The 21,910-nt window shown below is 51.8% G+C and overlaps 1 protein-coding gene across 1 annotated transcript; it reads left to right on the top strand.

Moving 5' to 3' along the window:
• The first annotated feature begins 1,957 nt into the window (after positions 1-1,957).
• On the top strand, positions 1,958-20,968 carry CDH5 (cadherin 5). The gene is made up of 11 exons (XM_064489103.1): positions 1,958-2,172; positions 6,456-6,744; positions 7,603-7,719; positions 8,644-8,808; positions 9,681-9,868; positions 11,260-11,507; positions 12,639-12,781; positions 14,295-14,419; positions 14,783-14,891; positions 16,949-17,194; positions 18,919-20,968. The coding sequence occupies exons 1-11, from the start codon at positions 1,972-1,974 to the stop codon at positions 19,431-19,433; spliced, it is 2,346 nt and encodes a 781-aa protein (XP_064345173.1). The 5' UTR covers positions 1,958-1,971; the 3' UTR covers positions 19,434-20,968.
• Positions 20,969-21,910: the final 942 nt, after the last annotated feature.

Below are 21,910 nucleotides of genomic sequence, written 5' to 3'. Positions count from 1 at the left end.
AAGCAAGACATGCAGTTCCTTTCCAGGCAAAGAAGGAAATGACCCACAGGCCAGAGCCCAGCAAGGCTGGGCAGAGGTCACAGCTGCCGCCTCCCCTGAGTCAGGACCAGCTTCCTGGCCAGGATGCTCAACTCCCCAAGCCTTTGTTCACTGCCTTCCTCCTGCCTAGAGAGGCTGCCTTTTCCACATCCCACCTCAAAGGGCACCAAGTCTCATCTAGTTCAACCACCTCACACAGGACCAAGGAGACAGACCAGGAGCCTTCCCAGGCCCACAGTACACGCACCGTGGGCCCTGCTGGAATGCTCAGTCCCACCCTAACCCTGGGAGCCCAATTCCTCCTGGGCCAGCAGAAGGGGCCACAGGGTAGAGGCAGTGGATGCTAAGATCAGCAGACCCAGAGGCCAGTCTGCACAGACAGCCTGGGCCCTCACTGAGGACAGCCTGGCGCCTGTGTCTCAGAGGAAATGTTACTAGAGTTTAGAAATCTCACGTGCTGCGCAGAATCCAGCCTCTCCCTCTGGCCAGGGTAGGGGACAGCCAGGGAGGAGGCCTCCCATCCAGCGTCCAGTGGGTCCTTGTCTCTCTCCAGGCAGGAGCCCTGATTCCCACTCCCACCCACTAGCCTTCTTTCTCTGAACCATCCCAGGAGCCACAGGTCAGTGACACAGGTGCCAGCTGGGCAGAGTGATGCGGTCAGGGCTGAGAGGCCTCGGTGACAGCCAAGGTCACAGCCTCTACCCACCATGGGGCAGTGGGGAAAATCCCTCTTCCTGGAATCAGGATGAAGTCAGGCCCTGATCTCTGGGTGACCCCAGATCCCAGTCTAGGCTGATCCCACATCCCAAGGGCTGCCTTCAAGGGTGCAATCACATGGGGCCCCTGTGCTTAAAAGGACCCCATGCTGGGTTTCATGTTCTTCTGTCTCCATCCTGATGTTCTTAATAATTTTAGACAAATGAACCCACATTTCCATTTTGAACTGGGCCCCACAAACTATGAAGCCAGTCCTGTGAGCACAGCCTCTCACCACCCCCACCCTGCCCCACTCCGGCTCTTGTGACAGCTACTAGGCTGATCACCAACTGTGAGTTCGGGGACTGGTGAGGGTCTGACCGTCCTGGTTAAGACGTGTGGTTTTCTTAAGAGCAGTCTGAAGACAGCATCAAAGCAAGGCTGCCACCAGGGCTCTCGGGGGGCCAGGTGGCGTGTTTGTTCAGAGGGGTCTTTAAATCACACCCCACAGCGGCTGCTAGGACAAATGAGGGCAGCAGGAAGAAGCATGAGCTTTGGGGCCAGGCCAACTTGGTGAGAATTTAATTCTCTTGCTTACGGTCTTTCTGGGTGACCTCAGAAATGTTACTAAACCTCTCTGTTCCTAAGCTCATCTCTAAAGTGAGGTACAATTATACCCACCTTGAGGGTTATTGGGAGGATTAAATGAGATAGCCTACGTAAAGTGCTCAGAAGAGTGTCATGCATGTAATAAGTTACTAATATTTATTTTTTGATACTTATTATACTTATTGATAACATTTATTGATACATGTTAGCTGTCGAGGTCAGACTCCTGGGCTCTGTTCTCAGCCCCACCACTTACTCCAACTTGAACTTAACCTCTCTGTGCCTCAGTTTCCCCATTTGTAAGATAAGGATAACCTGGGGGTCCACTGCACAAGGCTTTGGAGGCTACCATCTGCATCAGCATTGCCCTCTCCTCTGGGCTCCCCTGTTGCCTGCACTTGCTTCCCCAGCACATGTGACCTTTAAGTAGGAATTATTTCTGTGTCTGTCTTCCCCTCCCAGACTGGGAGCTCTGTGGGGGCAGGAAAAGGGCCTGGTTCTGCTGGTCTGAGCAGAGAGTGGAGGATGACGAGTGAACCTTTCAGTGCTCCCTGGGAGCTGCTCGTGGTGACTGCCATGCACTGATGGTGTCTCCCCTCCTTCCTCAGATCCATCCCTCCCGGGGAGATGCAGGTGCCCGGGATGCTGCTCACTGTAGCGGGCGCCTGCCTGGGCCTGCTGGTGGCTGCCGCAGCAGCCGGTAACCCTGCCCAACCAGACACCCCCAGCTCACTGCCCGTGCACCGGCGCCAGAAGAGAGACTGGATCTGGAATCAGATGCACATTGATGAAGAGAAAAACGATGTGCTGCCCCATTACGTGGGCAAGGTAAGGCGCAGGCCCCGGAGCAGAAGAGGCCTCGGCGGCACACGGCCCACAGCGGTGGTGGTGGTGGTAACAACAGTGACAGGAGTTGTGGTGGCTGTAGGGATGCGGGTGATGGTTGTGAGGTGACTAACTGGGAGAGATGGTGGAGGCGGTCATGTGGTGGTGACTACGGTAACCACAGTGGTGGTGATGATGACGGCGGTGGTGATGGTAGTAGGGAAGGGGGAGGCGGGGGGTGATGATGACCATGGAGGCGATGGTGGGAGACGACGATGGTGGTGAAAGTGACAGTGAGCAAAATGGCTCACTCTTCTCCCAGACCTTGGCCCATGGACTGCATATCACTGGCGGTAGGGCCACCCCTTGCACAGGCTAAGGAGGCCAGCCTAGTCTAGTGGTTCAGGGCTTAGGCCAGGACCAGCCCACCTGGCCATTAAAGTTCCCCATCTGGGAAAGGTCCAGAAGACCTGAGCAGACCTCTACAAAACAGTGCTGCTGACAGAGCTCATCATCCAGGCCAGTTTGCCAACGCTGGTCGAGGCCTTGGAACCTCCTCAAAAACCCCTTTCTCTCAGACTACCCCTCCCTGAGTCCCCGTCTCCCCCCACTTATCTGCCCAGATTCTAGGACACCCATAACAAGGCACCTGACCCCAGCCTGCCCCCCAGGGCAGTGCCTAAGGCTCTAACCCCCATTTCATCCCCTTTGAAAATGCATCCATCCTCCATCACCTTCCTAGGGCTTGGAGCAAATCTGAGTGACTACTAACTGTCTTACAGTGTCAGAGGGTTGCTGATGTCAAAATCATTGACTCTGATTGAAAGGAATGGTTCTAGGGGTGGAACTTCACACAGGGCGATAGACTAGGTATTTTAAGACTTTTCAGTGAGGAGAAAAATCCCTTTCAAGTGCTTTAAAATCTCACCATGTCAGTTTCATGGAAGTGAAACATAGGCGGCTAAAGAAGGACCAGATCCATGCACTGGTGAGAGGGTGTGTGGTCCCAAGCACGAGGCTGGGCCCTGGGAAGACGAGAGTAGGCGAAGACAGACATGGTCCTCACCTTCATGGGGCTCGTGGTATAAAATAGGGGCTGGCAGATCCGGCCCACAGAGTGGTTTTGTAAAGAAAGCTTTATTGGAACAGAGCCACGCCCATGCACTTAAACATGGCCGTGGTTGTTTTCATGCTACAACAGCAGAGTTGAGAAGTTGTCACACGAGACCCACAAAGTCAAAAATTTTTACCATCTGGCCTTTTACAGAAACAGTTTGCCTACCCTGGTCGAGAAGGGCAGTATGTACCAAACAAAGAACCCCACAAATGCTGGTGACGGGGGAGCCCTGTGGTTATGGAGAAAGAGGCCAGAAAGGACCTTTTGACGGGCGAGGGTCCAGTCTGGCCTCAGCACCAGAAACACCACAGCAGCTGGGGGTGTGGCCAGCGGGGGAATCTCCACCCACAGCCCTGGCCACACCCGCTCATCGCCCAGGACTCCTCTGGTCCCCAAGAATGGCTGGGAAATTTAAATCTTTTAGTCTGGCCACTCAAGAGGGGAAGACGCTTGCCCAGACCTGAAACCAAGACAGAGGCCTAGGAAAGGGGAGGGTTCCTGACCCTCAACCGGAATGTGAACTATGTGTCCTAGAGGAAAATGTCATCAGCCCACCTGCATCCCTCCCAATGGGGTGACGGTGCTGTGAGTCACTCTCTGAAGAGAGTGGCTGCTCCCAAGGAACGTCAGCAGGCTGAGTCAGGGGCAGTCAGCAGAAAGCAGGGACCACTTGCAGATCTGGACGGTTCACCCAAGGGTCCTGGCACAGCAGGAAGAGGTCAGGCCAGAGGTCACCTGCCAATAGCGTGCACCTGGCACAGGGCCAGGGGACTGAGGGGCCGGCGGACTGAGGGGCCGGCACAATCCCCACCCTGGGAAGAAGCAAGGGTGCCGCCTGGGAGAGGCAAGGACAGGGCTCCGAGGATCAACTCCTGGCTCCAAAGACGTCATCTGAGGGAAGGAAGTCCCTGTTTATTGAGATCAGAGCCCAGAGCCCTTGTTTACAGAGCTGCATGGAGGACAATGAAAGCGAGCCCTGAGCGGCCATCTGAATCCACAAGTACGGGTCAGCATAGCTGTTGGCATTAGGATGTTACACCCAATTTTAAATGCTTAAAAAGGGGAGGGGCCCCCAAAACCTATAACCTGTCTAATCACGAGGAAAACATCAAATTCTAAGAGAAGGGATCCTACAAAATACCCTGACCAGCAGTCCTCAAAACTCTCAAGGTCATCAAAACAAGGAAAGGTTATCAAAGCAAGGAAAGTCTGAGAAACTGTCTCAGCCAAGAGGAGCATAAAGAAACATGACAATTAGATGTAATGTGGTATCCTGGATGGGATCCAAGAACAGAAAAAGGACAGTAGGTAAACGCTAAAGGAAATCTGCACAAACTATGAACTTTAGTTAATAACAATAATATATCAATATTGGCCCATTAATTACAACAGATGTACCATGCTAATGTGAGATGTTAATAACAGGGAAACTGGGGCAGGATGTAAGGGAACTCTGTACTACCATCTCAGTTCTTCTATAAATCTAAAACTGTTCTAAAATGTAAAGTCTACTTAAGAAAAGTTGGAGGGTAAGAAAGCAGAAACTCATATGCAAATGAAGTCTTTTTTAACACTATTTCATGATATCGAGAAAACTTGTTTAGGTGTGAGTCAAATGCAATCTTAGGCAGAATTCCAGTAACATCAATCAAAGCTGACTCACACCCTGTTGCTACCCCTGCCCATGCAGGCCCTAATGCCGCCACCCAGAATCACATTTGGAATGACCATGATATCATAACCCTGAGTAACTCACACAGGGCCCCCGGCTGTGCTTCCTCCTTGATCCCCACTGTACCGGCTACCCTCACCAGGCCACAGGTTCCAGAGATGGTGCGTCACGTTTTGCCTCCTGCCCAGCTGTCCACCATATACCCCGGCCACTGGGCTTTGGCACTTCCCCATGAACCACCTGCCCCCGCACATCGCAGCCCTGCCCCAGGATGCTTCATCACCTCCAGCTGCTCCCCGCCCAGCTCTGGGGGAGGGTCCTCACTCCCTGTGTCCACTTCCTCACCTCCTAGACCATTCTTTATGCCCTGTCACCTGGCTTCTCACTCCTCCCCCAACCCCAACAATGCTCTCACCAAAAGCTCCAATGACTGTACCGCTGCAAAGCCTGGGGACGCTCCCACTTCTGTCCTGAGACCCCACTCTCTCTCTGTCTCTCCTCCAGCCTGTCTGATGCACCTGCATCAGACTCCTTCACTCAAGGCTCTCATTCCATTTGACGCTTAAATGCTGTCCTTCCTCCAAATCTCAGCTCTGCAGCTTCAAACCAGGCCCCGAGAGCAAGAACAGCGTCTGGCACCCTCTAGGCATCTGATTTTCCCTTTTATTGAAGTCTATTCTTTGAACATCCTAATCATCTACAAGAGGACCATTCGACATGTATGAAATGTGATTAGCTGATGTTCCTGATAGTCCCTGTTTCTAAGACTCTATACATGAAACATTCAGCAAGTCTAACCTTCTAGTATCCTTTAATGTATGGATCTAGCATGAATAGCGGCTAGCCTTTACTGAGTGCCTGTGCAAATTGCTTTACACACATTATTTCCCAAATCTCATTCCTCAGGACACTAATACTATGTATGAAAAAGAAGAAAGGTTCAGTTGTCTAGTAAGTGTGGGAAATCCTGAGTTAAACAAAGCTCAGTGGAGTTGTGTTCTGCACGACTACACATTGTAAATCTCCAAGAGAACATTTTATGTACCATTCCAGAACTAAATGACCGGGACCAGTGGGATGTTGATAAATAGTTGAAAATTGGTTTTTGAGAGGAAAAAAGATCCTGATTTGTTCATTTTCTATGTCATTTCCATGGTGTAAATACTTTCACTATGCCTGCTTCAAGGTACCAACTTGATGCATGGAAGGCAGAGGGGCAATAGATATGCATGAAGACAGCATTATCCAGTATTTCCATTATTCGATACAATCAACATAAAAATTCAAGAACCTTGTTAAATGTAGTAAAGTAATTAACAAGCAATAGATTTTGAGTATGCTACCTTTGTTTCTAATACGATTGATTTAATTGTGAGTTTACATCATTGAATTTTCAATAATGCCATGCTCTGGCACACTCACCTGGGCACACACACTCACTCACATGCACACAGTCACCACTGCCCTTTCCAGCTCATGGCGGCTCTCCTCTCCTAGATTAAATCAAGTGTGAACCGCAGGAACACCAAGTACCAGCTCAAAGGAGAGTCCGCCGGCAAGGTCTTCCGGGTCAATGAGAACAGTGGGGACGTGTATGCCTTTGAGAGGCTGGACAGAGAGAAGATCTCTGAGTACCACCTCATTGCCCTGGTGGTGGACAAGGACACCGGGAAGAACCTGGAGTCTCCTTCCAGCTTCACCATCAAAGTTCACGATGTGAATGACAACTGGCCTGTGTTCACACACCGGGTGTACAACGCCTCCGTGCCCGAAATGTCGAAGATGGGTATGTGCCCAGTCTGTCCCTCTCCCTCTCCCCTCGCCCATCCGTAGCCCGGAGGCACCTCTCCCATCGCAGCTTCACCGCCTGGGGGCAGGATTCAGTGAGTTCCAGGCAGTGACGGTGATGCCCGTATTGCCACTTTTTATTATGACTGAAAAGAAACTCTGGTCCCCAGACGGAGCCCTCACCATCACAGACACAGACGCACCTCATTACTCTTTGGAGCCAATCCTTCCCACTGCTCTGACTCTCGGGACTGGCCCGTCAAAAGCGTAGCTTTCTCACGCGGAGGCAACTCTGCCAGTGAGACAAGGAGAGCCGTCATTAGGTCTGTGCAGGAGTCTAAGGGGGCGGAGGGATGCGCTCCTTCCAGAGATGTGTCACCAGCCTGGAACCCAGGCCTCTGCAGGGGACAGTTCCTTCTGCAGTTCTACCCTCAGCCTCCAGGAGGTGCCAGAAAAGGCCTCCCTTCCCCACCGCTTGGTCCAGGCTCTCCGGCCAGGACTCCAGGACCAGAACTTCCTTTTAAGCATGGGGAACCTGGAGTTCCTAGTCACTGTTCTCACACTTCTAGAAGCAAGAAGAAGCCCCTTACGGTTTCTCCACATGACTCCAGCTATTTGCCCCTTCGCACATTTCCCCCACCAATGAGAACCACCTGCTCTCTTTGCCCCTTGTGTGTGATCGGGCTGCCAGCACTTTGCCCCGACACAGCCTCCTCAGAGAGCAATGAAGCCTCTTCTCCCGCAGGCCCGGAGTGAGGTGGGTTTGGGGAACAGCAGAAGCCCCGTCTGCTCTCATCTGGGAACGGGCGGGGGGCAGCAGTCACAAGGCAGCCAGCCCTGGATTCTCTCTCCACAGGGACCCCAGTCATCCAGGTAACAGCAGTGGATGCAGACGACCCCACGGTGGCAGACCACACCTCTGTTGTGTACCAACTCCGGAAGGGAGGAGAGCATTTCGCCATCGATAGTTCTGGTCAGTGTGGCTCCGCCTCCCCCCCACCTCCTTGGGCAGCACTGGCTTGGAGGGGGGTGGAGGCAGACATTCCAGATGCGGGCAGGCGCCAGGGGAAGTCTGGTCTGACAGTTGTCACTTACCACTGGACCACACTGCCCCAGGGACGCAGTCATTACCACACATCAAGACCAGGTGGCTGGTGAGGGCAGAAGGAGGCAGACAGGTGCCCAAACAGTGAACTCACAGGACAAGGACAAAATCAGGACCTAAGCAGTGACACAAGAGGCAGAAGAGAATGCCGGTTAGCAGCTCATGGGTATGGAATCAGACAGGTCTGATTTCCAAACCCAGCTCTGCTATTCACTCCTCTGAAGACCTTAGACAAGTCAGCTGACCTCTGTGAGCCCTAGTTCCCTCATCTCAAAAACTGGGAGACTTATATTCACCTAGTACAGTAGCCATGAAGTCTGAGTTAGACAATGCATAGAGAGCACGTGGCCCATTGTCACTGTCCACTCAATGGGACTAAAAAACTGTAAGGACTGAGTCTTGGGAGCAATAAGAAATCCAGGCGGTCAGGCACCGGCATACCATCTTTCGGAGCAGTGGCGAATACACAGCACAACCCAAGCTGCACCGAGACAGCCATCACCAAGCCCTCACGGCACTCTTCCCACTCGGAGCCTAGGTGTGGCCCCATGCTTTCTCAACCCAGCGCTCCAGGTGGCTAGGACTGACAGCAGACCAAAGCGTTTGGTTGCTTTGGCCTAGCAGTGCAGGGCTTGGAGGTGGGAGACGGTTCACCACGGACTCTCAGCCCCGGCTACACAGGAAAACCACCTGGGGAGCTTTGAGGGCAGGTGCGCTCTAGGATGGCGTGGGCATCAGTATTTTCTAAAAGCTCCCCTGCTAATATGGCTCCTGATATGACACTTTCTGCAGGACTCATTGTCACGAAAAGCAGTGACTTGGACCGGGAGATGCAGGTCAAGTACGAGGTCGAGGTGGAAGCACAAGATGCCAAGGGCCTCTATGGAGACTCGGGCACAGCCACAGTGATTATCACACTGCAGGACATCAACGACAACCTTCCCATCTTCACCCAGTGTGAGCCCCTCCCCTGGGGCCCCGGGCAGGTGGCGGGTGGGATGCTCCAAGAGCCCTGGGGGACGAGCCTGGCATCCGTCTCCCTCTCCCTCCACCCCAGGGTGGGCCTACAGCTCAGGAAGTCTTTCTGGAGCACGGAGGGGCCCTGCTTCCCACCTGTACACATCCCCACAGTTGGCCAGCTGTCCCCTGCCACAGTGCCCTTGCAGGCCAGCAGGAAGGCACGCTCCCTGCTGTGTGCCACCGCTGGGCCAAAGTCCCACTGCCAGATAGGGCCAGCTGCACCCGATCCCATGAGCTCAGGAAAATCCAGGCCCCCACCTAGAAAATCCTCATGAGCTGGGAAGCAGGGGTATGGCAGGGCTCCATGCCCAGAGCCCACCCACAGCCTGATTCTACCCCCAGAAAAACATCTGACAAGAGCTTTTCACGCACCCTGGGTGGGGCTGCAGAGGAAAGTCAGCCGGCTCACCTCTTGCACCTCCAATGCTGACGGCGTTGTTCAGAGGCTCGGCCACCCCAAGGGCAGGCCGGTTTTCCTGAAATGGCCTCATTGTGGACGGTGCCAGTTCCCTGAAGGCCAGACTTCTCTCTCTTGTCAAGTGATAGGTCCCCTAGCAAAGTACCTGACATACAGAATGTGCTTGAGAGTAAGTGCTCGTCAGATAGACAGAAGGATGGAAGGACAGACAGAGCAGAACCTCTTTGCCCTGGGACCCAAAATCCCAGGGGAATTACCACTGCCACTAGTACTACTACTACTATTTTATTGTGCCCATTTCCTGTATCAAAATGTGTTGGACAGTATGGGGGACAACCGCCTTGTCTATCTCATTAACCCAGTGCCCGCTGGGGTTCCCCTTTTGCATCAGCCAAGTACTCATTTGCTGTGCCTGAAGACATCCGTGTGGGCAGCCCCCTGGGCTCTCTGTTTGTTGAGGACCCAGATGAGCCTCAGAACCGGCAGACCAAGTACAGCATCGTGCAGGGCGAGTACAAGGACACCTTCACCATCGAGACGGACCCCACTCACAACGAGGGCATCATCAAGCCCATGAAGGTGACCTCAGAGGTGGAGGTGGGGGGTGGGACTGCAGCAGTGACCTCAGATGTGGAGAAAGGGGTGCCCAGCATCCTCAGGACTCACCTAGGGCTGCTCCTGGCTCAGAGGCCATCAAAGCTGCACCTTCTGGGTCAGATTAGAGCTGGCCATGTGCTCATGGAGACTGTGACCCTGGAGCTGGGGAGGGGTAGCCAGGAGGGGAGGATCAGTGCCTTAGGCTGGCTTACCCCAGAAGCAGACCTTGAAGCAAGGATTTGGGTGTAAATCGTTTTTGGGGGGGAGGTGATCTCAGGAAGCCACAGGAGCAGTGACACATGAAAAGGAGGAGAGCTAATCCAGGCTCCTTAGTGAGCAGGTGATCCCTGGGGGCAAGTGGGGCACAGTCTCACTGGGGACATCTAGGGGACAGTGTACAATATGTCTCAAAGACGCAGCAGTTGTGGGCTGAATGAGGGCTTCTGGGGGTGGTGCTCACTCCCTGGCACTTTCTGATCTGCCCTAGGCACCAGCCAGGAGAGCGCTGGTAGATTACAGGTACTTGCAGCAGAAAGCTGTCAGCCTGGAAGGAAACAGTGAATGCCGTAGGGATGGTGTGGCCATTGGCAGTGGCTGCTGCTGAGAGTCAGAGCAATCAGGCTGGCTGAATCTGGAGGAGGAGGGCAGGACTGCCAGGGGCACAAACTGCCCCCAGAGTGGCATGCAGAGGACTGGGGATCCCAAGCCAGGGGTAACCCACCTCAAAAGGGACACTCCAGAACCCCTCTGCCATTCTGCCAGCAGACCTTTCCTGAGTCTGTCTCCAGTCCAGCCTGCACTAGAGACTGGATATAGCTGAGGGACTTAGACAGTCTCCCCGATACCAAAGCTATCAGCCAGTGGGGAGGACAGAGACACAGACAAAAAGGGTCCCATGTTGGCAGCAATTACCTGTATCAGGAGGGGCAGGGACCGGTTCTGAGAGGACGTCTGTTTACCTTTGGATTGGCTTCTTGAGGGGTGAGTAGGAGTGTGCCAAGCAGGCAAGGGTAAGAGAAGCATCTTGAGCAAAGCACACAAAAAAAGGCATGCCCTCAAGGAACTGCAGATAGAACCTCTGGTCTGTGATCCCCTTGAGAGCAGGACTGTGGCTGATCCAGTGTGTCCCCAATACTTGGAGCAGGGCCAGGCACAGAGCTAGGACCAGGACCCAGGGGAGGCAGCTGAAAACAGCCAGGCCCAGCCTCTCCTGATGACCTTGGAAATATCCAGGTCGCATGACTTCTTCAGGCCACAGGCCCCTCATCTGTAAAAGGGGTATCATCCCAGTACTACCTTGCAGGGTCGCTGCGAAAATCACAGCCACATGCTTGGCTCAGAGCAGGTGCTTACCGTCCTTTATCTTTCTGCAGCCCCTGGACTACGAAAACATCCGGCAATACAGCTTCACCATTGAGGCCACGGACCCCACCATCAACCTCCACCACCTGAGCAGCACCTCCAAAAACACGGCCCGCATCATCATCAACGTCACAGACGTGGACGAGCCCCCCGTCTTCGAGCAGCGCTTCTACCACTTCCAGCTGCGGGAGAACCAGAAGAAACCTCTAATCGGCCCAGTGCGGGCTGTGGACCCCGACGCGGCTCGGCGGAGCATCAGGTGAGGAGGAGGAAGGCGAGGGGACTGTGAGGATCGTGCCAGTCTCGGCATTGAGGTTCTCGCACTTGCTGGGCTGAGCCCAGGAATTAAGGGGGAAACTGGCATCTCCCTGAACATATACAGGACGTGGGCAGGGGCAGGACAAGAACCCCAAGCTCTTCCACTTCCCTCTGCGGCCTAGCAGAATCTCGTCCTGCCCAGGAATCCCACCTAGCATGGTCCTGACCCATCATCTGTTCTACCATCAAAGGGCTGTCCCTTGGGCCATGGCTCCCACGGGTCCCGTCTGGGGAGATCTGACAGTCAAAAGCAATTTAACATACACGAAACCCCTTCACTAAACATGCTTTGTTACATTTGTCTTCCCAAAACCACAAAAGGGAAAGGATCTGTAAAAAAAACGTCAGTAACCCTGACTTTCAGTAGCTCGCGTTTGTGATTTGCTGTGCCCCCACCATGCCCTCCTTCAGGACCACACAGACGTCTACATACATTAATGGTGGATTTGTTTGTCTGGGGGGTTTAACCGTTTTTAATTTTTTTGGATCATACCATGCCTATTTCACACTATTTGTTCTTCTCTATCAACTAGACAAAAGAGTGCTTTTATTATAACTTTTGTTATTTCTTCTTTTTGTTCTGGAACTTTTCTCAGGAGCAGTGAAAATATATGCTTAGAATGCTATACATAATTTTTTTCCTCTCTCTTTTCATCTCTTAAAACCTTTTTTTTAAAATTTCTAGAACTTTTTTCACTTCACAAAGTTAATTGCCTTCCGATCACTTACCATTTTTAGCTCCTTTTTTATTTCTTCTTGCTCTTGCCCATTTTTTTTCATTCATCACAAAATCCAACCCCAGCTGTGGTATAGTTGATTCTAGTACCACCTGCCTGGAAGGGCTGTTGATGGAGTCTCAGGCACCATCTTCAGCCCAGTGATGGCAACACTGGGATCAAAGGGATTATTTCATTGCTCTGACTCCCTCTGGGTGGTAGATGCCATGAGCAGTGAGAGGAAAATGGAGATGGATGCAAGAGACAGACCCTAAAGGGCCTCATCTGTCCTGCTGAGGAATATGGACTCAGCAAAGGACAACGGAGAAAGCCTTGAAACTCTCTCCTCTGGGCAGATACTCCATCCGCAGGACCAGTGACAAGGGTCAGTTCTTTGGAGTAACCAAGCAGGGGAATATTTACAATGAGAAAGAACTGGACAGAGAAGTCTACCCTTGGTACAACCTGACAGTGGAGGCCAAAGAGCTGGATTCTAGAGGTAAGTGGCCCCATTTGCCAAGGGACCTGGGCCCCTCTTCTATCTTCATTCTTTCAAAATTGGCATAACCTGTCATTCTGGGCTCTCTGGAGGACTATAAGCACCTGTTGGGATGCTACAGCACCTCCCTCCCCAAGCGTGGATGGACCAGCAGCATCCATGTCCCCCAACACTTTGTTAGAAGGGCAGAATGTCGGGCCCCACCCCCAGACTGAATCAGAATCTCACGCACACTATAGTTTAAGGACTGTTACAAAACAAGCTGCCAGATGTCCCTGTGATGAGAATCATCTGAGGCACCTCTTAAACACAGAGCTTTTCAGATGCCTCCCTGGAGGCTCTGGTCCGGTGAGTCAGAAATGGGGCCAAGGAATATGCATTGAACAGGGGCCGTGTGGTCTTAGTACTGTGGGCATTTGGAAAAGGCTTCTCTGGAGGGTGTTTATGTGCCAGTTTATGGATTGAATTCAAAATCTGAAGCAGTTTCCAACTGTTGGAGGTTCTCCAGAAATTAGAGTAACTTCAGCCAGAGGGAAAAGCAAGTGTTGGAGTTTTGCATTCTTTGCCTATATGAGAAAAATCACAACCGCCCTCCAGGAGAAGAATCACAGGGCCCAGAAAGGGGGTGATTTGGCCAAGGTCCCACTGATGCTATCCTGGAGGATCGAGGACCCCTGCCCCCTGCAAGCAACATGTCCCCCAGCACGGCAGCCAGGCCAACTTCAGTGGACTCCTGTGTACCTTCCAGATCAATCTTTGCCCCTTTCTTCCCCATCTAATCTCACTCATACAATTTTTAAATTTTAAAAGTAACAGTTTGTTGTTCATTTTAAAATGAGAAAACTATTAAAAAGGAGAAAATTATGCCCCATGATCCCACCATACAGAGATAATTACTGTTAGCACTGCTGTGTAGTTCCCTAGCCTTTTTTCTATACATTTTTTATACAAGAGAGATCATAATATTTGTATAGAAATCATACCCTGCGTTTTTACTTAACCTCATTCCAGAATCATTTGCTCCCAATACTAAAATGCCTTTTTTTAAAAAATTACATTTTAAAAATGTAATTTACATGGGCATTGCAAATGGCCACATAGTCCATTCTTTTAAAGTGGTGTAATTTATTAACCCAATCTCACTTAGATTGTTTACCTTTTCAATTATTTTGTAATTAATTTATTTAAATTAGTTTGATTACTTAATTAAATTGCTGGATTGATTTAATAATTATTCAACTGATTTAATTAAAGCCTTTTAAAATACACAGATGTGGTTTACCTTTTTGATTCTTACAAGTAATTCTTGAGCAAACATCCTTGTGCATGAAGCTTTACCCCTTTCCTCTTTCACTCCTTTCATTCAAAACCATCCCTGGCCTCCATTCAAGAGGTCCACAGCCCCCTCTTCCTCCAAAAAGAGCACCCCTCCAGGACTCCCCATCCACACACCTTTTAACCCCGGAGCAGCATCTGCTAAGCCCACTGCAGTGATGAGTCCTTTCCCCTGCAGGAAACCCCACGGGCAAAGAATCCATTGTGCAGGTCCATATCGAAGTTTTGGATGAGAATGACAATGCCCCGGAGTTTGCCCAGCCCTACAAGCCCAAAGTGTGTGAAAACGCTGCCCAGGGCAAGGTGAGTCTGGCTCAGGTGTGGGGGCGAGGCAGCACCAGCTGGGGCAGGCTGAAGGGGAGCACTTCCCAGCCACAGTCAGCTGGCGCTTCACTGAGCTTAACGTAACCTGTACAACAGCCTTGCGGAAAGGTGACATCATCCCTACTTTACAGATGATGAAACCAACCGGGGCTCAGAGAGAATGTGTAACGAGTAGATTGGCGGGGGGGTGGGTGGTAGAAAGAGTGGCTTCGTGGAGACCATTTAGGTTAGTGTTAACAGGTAAGAGGCAGGCACAGTTGGGTCTAAACCCGAAGTCCCCATCACTGAATCCAGGCCAGCCCAACACCACCACTGACCATCCCCCCATCTTCCACCCTCCAGCTGGTCGTGAGAATCTCGGCAATAGACAAGGATATAACGCCACAAAATGTGAAGTTCAAGTTCTACCTGGGCACTGAGGACAGCAACTTCACTCTCACGGATAATCACGGTGCGTCTCAAAGCAGTCAGCCTGGCTCTTAGAGGGAGTCATGGATGGGGTTATCTGTGTTTTAAAGTGCAAGGTCAAGGACCAAGCCGATGAACTAGGAGCAGGCCCTCACTGGGGCTTTCAAGTTACAGAATATGTTGTACAACTCCCACCATGTACCTTATTGGTCTGTGCAGTGGTCAGAGCCGCCCCGGCCACACTGCCAAGTCCATGTGGGCTTCCCTTCCCCACAAGATAGTCAGGTCGCTGAGGAGCACAGAACAGACATGGGGTGCAGACAGCTCAGTTTACGGACTAGCCAAGGGATTCCTTCCCATGGGACCTCTGTGCTCAGCACAACTGCAAACTGCTCTATAACATGGAACTTTGAGGTTGCTCCCAAAGAGTCAAAACTGGACAGCTGAAATCCCAAATGCCAAGGATACAGTGTTTTAATTCTGCTACAATCACTACTTACCACCAGGTGTCCCCAGGACAGGACACCAATCACAGCCTAGAGAGTGATTCCTGTGGTGTCAGTAGGACCAATCAGAGCCTCTGACGAGTATGTGCTTCTGGGGGTGCTGACACTGAGCTGACTGGATGCCAGCCCAAAGCAGACAGGTTTCCACAGCGTCTACACCTTCCTCAGAAAAACAGAAAACCCCCCTTGGGTCTAAATAAAACAATCCTTCACCCAGCATGCCGCAGAATCCCCGCCCGCCCCAACTGGCAGCACCATGGTCGATGAGGATCCCTGCACAGAAGCAGCCACGGCCACCTTTGAGGAAGGTCAGGGAATAGGGTCCCTGAGAGAGAGGGGCAGACCCAGGGGATCACCCACAGATCTGTCCTTAAGGACCCTCCTATGGGAGGGGTAAGGTGGCCATGATGTGTTGGCAGTCAATGACAGACTATTCAACATTCAGCTGTCTTTAGGAGTAAATAATGTGGCAAACATGTCACCCCATCCGCAATAGCAATACCCACTTCAATCCCACCTCAGGAGAGATCTGCAGTGGAGTGGAAAGCTTAAATGCCACCTAGAGACACCCCATGGGTAGCCAACTAGGAGACAAGTTTGTTGGTCTCAGATTCACTTACAACGTGAATGTCCTGTTACAGTATTAAATGAGTACAGTGAGAAATCTCTAATTTCTCCCATAAAGTATCAATGACCATATTGTTATTACTTTCAATGATTATAGACATGGCTACTTAATAACGAAATGTAATTGACTTCCATTTGAAACCTAAAAGATGGCTTCCTTTACTTTTGGCTTCCTGAGTGTGCCAACCCTGCATGGCTAGGTAAATCCTGGGGCAGGAAGTCCCTGGACCCTCTGATCATCCCGGGAGCCTACAAAAGGCAGATTATTTGGCCTCTGCTCAGAGCCACTGAATCAGAAATGCGGGAGGAGAGTAGGGGAAAGGGGAGGGGGTGTAGAGGAGGGTCTGAAAATCAGAATGTTTAAAAATCTCCCCGGGGAATTCTGTACATGAATTGATTGCAGCTGGGAGGGAGAGCCAATATTTGGGCCAGAACACATTCCCAATTCCAGCGTGCCCAGGGCACCTGCAGGCAATCATGCCCTCAGCGCCCAGGGCACCTACCTATGTGTTGTTTTTACTTTCTAACAAATTTTCAGGGATAGCAAAAACAGCCTTAGAAGTTAGTCCAATGCTAAAAGACTTTATTTCCCCCTTTGCCAAAGGGGGAAACGATCATTAATTAAGGGTCATCTCTTCCTGAAGTGGGGTTAGGGAGGAAGAAGGGGCCAGGCATATCAGTTGCCCACAGAAACAGAAAGCAAGGATTTTACATTCTGGCCAAGTCTTTCTTAGAGGCCAGGTCAAAGCTGCTGCCCCAAACATCCCCTCTCTGGAGGAACAGACCTGCCATCAAATGGCTGAAACATGAATCAGGGGTATAAAGGGCAGAGAGGCAGCCCAGACAGCATGTGGGCTAGCGCAGTCACCAAGGGCTTCCTGGAGGAGGCAGGCCACACCATCAGTGTAGAGGAGAGGACAGGGACTCTAGGCAGCAGAACTTGACTCCAAAGCCTTGGTGTTTCCAGATAACACAGCCAATATCACAGTCAAGTATGGGTATTTTGACCGGGAACGTGCCAAGGTCCACCATCTGCCTGTGCTCATCTCGGACAACGGGAGGCCGAGCCTCACCGGCACCAGCATGCTGGACGTGACCATTTGCAAGTGCAACGAGCGTGGCGAGTTCACTCTGTGTGAGGAGGTGGCTGCCCAGGTGGGCGTCAGCATCCAGGTGCTGGTAACTATCTTCCTCTGCATCCTCACCATCGCAGGTCAGTGCCCGGGAGGACGCAAAGGGATACTGAGGGGGCTGCACAGGAGGAGGAAGAAGCCAGGGATCCAGGCCCAACTCTGCCTCCAGCCCTCAGGGCAGCCCTGCACCAGTACCCGACTCTGAGCCTCAGGGTTCCTGAGGTGGGGTGGGGGAGCTCCACCTCCCTGGGTGCCTAAGGGCAGGGGAGGAGGAGAGAGGAGGGGGCGGGGCTCAAGGCTCTTCTGGTTTAAAACACTTTATATATGACATTCACTCATTCAACTTACATATTTTGAGCACTTACTGTGTACCAGGCCCTGTTCTAGGCATTTATTTATATAAAACCTATTTTGGAAAAAAAAGGATCTAGTTCCTCTTTTGGAAAGAAATGGGAAGTTTAAAAACTTCTGGTTTAGATTAGCACTGGGGGCTTTCTTTCCTTATTTTAAGGATTCCTCCAACCTTGATATCTTTTCTTTTCGTGTTTGGACCTCAGCAATTTTAGGAGCATTTTAGGCCTTGCCTTAGTTTGGGTTCCCCAGGAAGCAAACTCTGGGGCAAGTGTTGGGGTGCTCGTGGTTTATTTGAGAGGTGCTCCCAGGAAGCTCCAAAGGAAGAGAGGGAGTGAGATAGGGAAGGGAGGCAGCTGACAAAGGGCAAGCTGTCACACAAGTTGTCACCCTGGGTCACCGGAGCTTCCTCCCACTGGGGACTGGCACTCACAGCCTGTGTTTATCCACTAGTGCCCACCAGCTGATGGCTGGAGCTCCTCCCAGAGGTGTAAGTTCTCCCCACTTCACCCACCATGGCGGCGGGGTGCTCTAGAGGAAGCGCTCGGGTGGTTAGAGGTTAGCCTGTGCACTACAGTGACAGGACCAGGGGACACGGTGAGACACCCACATTATCTGCTCCAGGCCTTTCCTGCCAGTGGCTCCCCTGCGAGGGCCCCTGGCTGAGCCCTCTACCCTACATGGTCCACCCCTCCAAGGGGTTGCCAACCCTCATGCTGTCACACCCCTCAGAGCTTTGAGCAGGGCTGCCATCACACTACTGCCTGGCCATGGGACTCTGGGCAAGTCACTCAGCCTCTCTGAGTTCAGTTTGCTTAACTGTAAAAGAGGATAACAATGGGATAATCTTGAGTGAGAGGACATAAAAATGTGTCAGTATCATGCCAGCATGTATACAGTAGATGCTCAAGAGTGGCTGCTGCTACAGCAATGGGTGCCATGTCTGCCAGCACCACTGTAGTCCATCATCATCATCTTGGCTCAGAATCTTTGCACTCCAAATTCCAACTCCATCCCTTTCCCCATTTCTGCCTCAGCCTCTGGCCTCCTGGCCTTTGGACAATGACATGGAAAGATTTGCCAGGATTTTCCACAGTGGTAAAAGGAGGGAGGAAGCAAGGATGCAGGTAGATGGGGTGGAGAATGAACCTGAGGGAGGCCCACTCTGTTCCTCTCCCGCCAGTCCCTACCAGTGGCCATGACACCAGCCAGGATCATATCCTGGGGTGGGAATGGGAATGGGTGGGGCTGATGCTGGGGTAGGGGCGCCAAGATGGACCCACCAAGTGTCTAGACCAAATGAAACCTTCTGTGTTGGTCCAGGTGTCACTGGAAGGCTGGGCTGGCCCAGGGATTCTCAGGGAGAAGGGAAGGGTGCAGGTGAGCCTCAGAGAGTGGGAGCCACCCAGCCTGCTGGCCCGTGTCTGACTAGCTCTGGCTTGCTCCACCACAGTGATCGCCCTCCTCATCTTCCTGCGGCGGCGGCTCCGGAAGCAGGCCCGCGCCCACGGCAAGAGCGTGACGGAGATCCACGAGCAACTCGTCACCTACGACGAGGAGGGTGGCGGCGAGATGGACACTACCAGCTACGATGTGTCGGTGCTCAACTCGGTGCGTCACGGCGGGGCCAAGCCCCCACGGCCGGCGCTGGAGGCACGCACGTCCCTCTACCCACACGTGCAGAAGCCGCCGCGGCACGCGCCCGGGGTGCACGGGCCCGGGGAGATGGCTGCGATGATCGAGGTGAAGAAGGACGAGGCGGACCACGACGGCGGCGGCCCACCCTACGACACTCTACACATCTATGGCTACGAGGGTGCCGAGTCCATTGCTGAGTCCCTCAGCTCCCTGGGCACTGATTCGTCCGACTCTGATATCGATTACGACTTTCTCAACGACTGGGGGCCCAGGTTCAAGATGCTGGCCGAGCTGTACGGCTCGGACCCCCAGGAGGAGCTGGTGTATTAGGGGGACCAAGCCACTGCAGCTCGGGCTAGTCGGACACGGGGCACTGAGCCCTCAAATGTAGCACACCCGCCCCAGACTAAGGGCCCTTCCTCATGGGTCCGAGACCTCCCCACCTTGGGTAGCAAAATCCAAATCTCTGAAATGCCCAAGAACACATTTCAGCAATGCCTACCCCTAAAATGCTGGAAAATCCAGGCTGGGACATCCACATAACCTTGTCATCTGGGACCACTGGTCCAACTCAAAGACTTTCTCTGGCTCCTCAAAGCAGCTTATGCTCAACTGCCAGGAGAAGTCTTCCCCTGAGGTCCCTGAACCCCCTGGGAAGGTTCCCGTGCCTGTCTGCTTGGAGGCAATGGGCTGGATGGCATGACCGTGGGACACGACTCTGCAGCTCAGTCCCACAGGAGACTGGCACCACCCATCATGCCTGCCCTGCTTCAGCTTCCTCACACCCTCCCAAGTCCCTACCATCCCTCAGCCTCTCCCAAGTCTGTCAAGAGGGAAGAAAGGCCTCTTGACAGCTCCCGATCTTGGGTCCTGAGGTGACCTTGCTGGCCTGCCATGCCTGTAACTATGCTGTACTGAGTGTTGAAAATTCATCCAAAGTCAGGGAAATGGCTTGTAGAACTTTGAAGCAACTGTGAATTCAACCTGGAGGGACAATGGAGATCCAGTGTGACAGATCATAGGGTGAGGACCACCCCTGTACCCCATCCCTCCAGAGAGGGCCTAGACTCGCTGTGACCCCAATTTGAGACTCCTGACACGCCTCCAGTTTGCCTGGGAGGCAGAGCAGATTCTCCCAGAGCAGAAGACCTTCCCCTATCCCTCCTGGTTACTCATTTATGCTCTCTTTCTTTTCTCTTTGTCTCTGTCTACTCTTTATCTCTTGACTTAGAGGCATGTAAGATATGACCCACATCACCTCTGGTCAAAGTCCAAACCCAGGCATGACTGCACAACAGAGCTGGGCCATTGCCTTTCCACCTCAGTGCTGCCACATCTCAGGGAACCCCAGCAGGGCCCCATCCCTGCAGGAAGCACGGCCCCTGCCCAAGCCCTGTGGTCACCTATGTATCTCCCACTTTCCGCTGCAAAGACACCTTGGAGAAATGGCATCACACAACAGGAGGAGGTTGAAGAAGAAGGCAAACTCTCCAACTCACCCTTTATCAGGGGCCGAGGTTCTGCTCTGGGCAAGGCCCCTCATAATTCAGGGGATTGTAGATAATGCTGAATTTTTATTTTTAATGAATAACTACTTTTAAAATATTTTTTTACTAATAATACTTATACATTTCTAGCTCTCACAAACATATAGAATAAGGGTTTTTGCATAATAAGCAAGTTGCTATTTAGATTAACAATTTTAATTCAGGCTCTTTTAGTTGGGTAAACACATTCCTGTAACCTTCTGTTTTCTATCATTTTAGTACTTGCTCTAGTGATAATGACTATATATATTGGCTACACTGGTGCACGAGACGTACTGTATTTTTTTTTATAACTAAATAAAGAAAAATTTTGAAATACTTCTATTTCTAGAGCTGAGCAAGCTCATCTGAAACACAAGCACATACCGCCGCCCCCTCCCCCACACCCACTCATCACCACCATCATCAGAGGGACCCAAGAGTGCGAGGTGACATTTGCAGTCAGGATTTTAGAGACACACCACCGGAAAGGGGTTGCAGCAGAGAATAACAAGGGCCACCTAGGGCAGCCCTGTCTCCTCCCAGAGCCCCACGCCCTCACTCAGCCTCTGCACCTGCCCCAAGTCCCACCCCGACTCTACACAGCAGGCAGGGCCTCTGGAAGCTGGAGCTGCCACATCTTTTCCATTTGACAAGTGACCCAGGGGGATGAGACTCATCAGCAGTGAGGGAGGAATTCAATCTCTAATTAGCCAGTTGACAATAGTGATGATGTTGAGCCACTGGCACTTTATTGGGGTGTGTGGACCCCAACATTGGGGTCCTCCCTGGAAAACCTCACAATCAAAAATAAGAATAGGAAGCCCACTTGCCAGACTCAGGACTTGAACTGGGGAGGTGAGAGATGAAGTTCACCTCAGCAAGGCCCCTGCCCCTTGACCCCCGCCAGCAGGCTGTCCTGGGCAGTGTGTCCCCCAGGGATGATATTTTGCAAACTGTGCTCTGGATAAACACTACTTCCTGGAACTCTTGGGGAGTCAATTTGTCTTAATTCCAATTTTGTTCTAATTTCCCTTGTGATGTATTTTTTGATCCACGGGTTACTGGAAATGTATTGTTTAACTTCCAAATATTTGTAAATTTTCCAAATTTCCTTCCGTTACTGATTTCTAATTTCATTCCATTGTGGTCAGAGAACATAATTTTTATTATTTCAATCCTCGTAAATTTATCGGTACTAGCTTTATATCCTAACATATATTTCATCCTGAAGAATGTTCCATGTGCCACTTGGGAGGACTGTGTATTCTACTGTTGGTG

This window comes from Camelus dromedarius, chromosome 9 (assembly GCF_036321535.1).
Source record: "Camelus dromedarius isolate mCamDro1 chromosome 9, mCamDro1.pat, whole genome shotgun sequence".
Taxonomy (NCBI): Eukaryota; Metazoa; Chordata; class Mammalia; order Artiodactyla; family Camelidae; genus Camelus; species Camelus dromedarius.
This window is presented reverse-complemented; position numbering and strand designations above follow the sequence as displayed.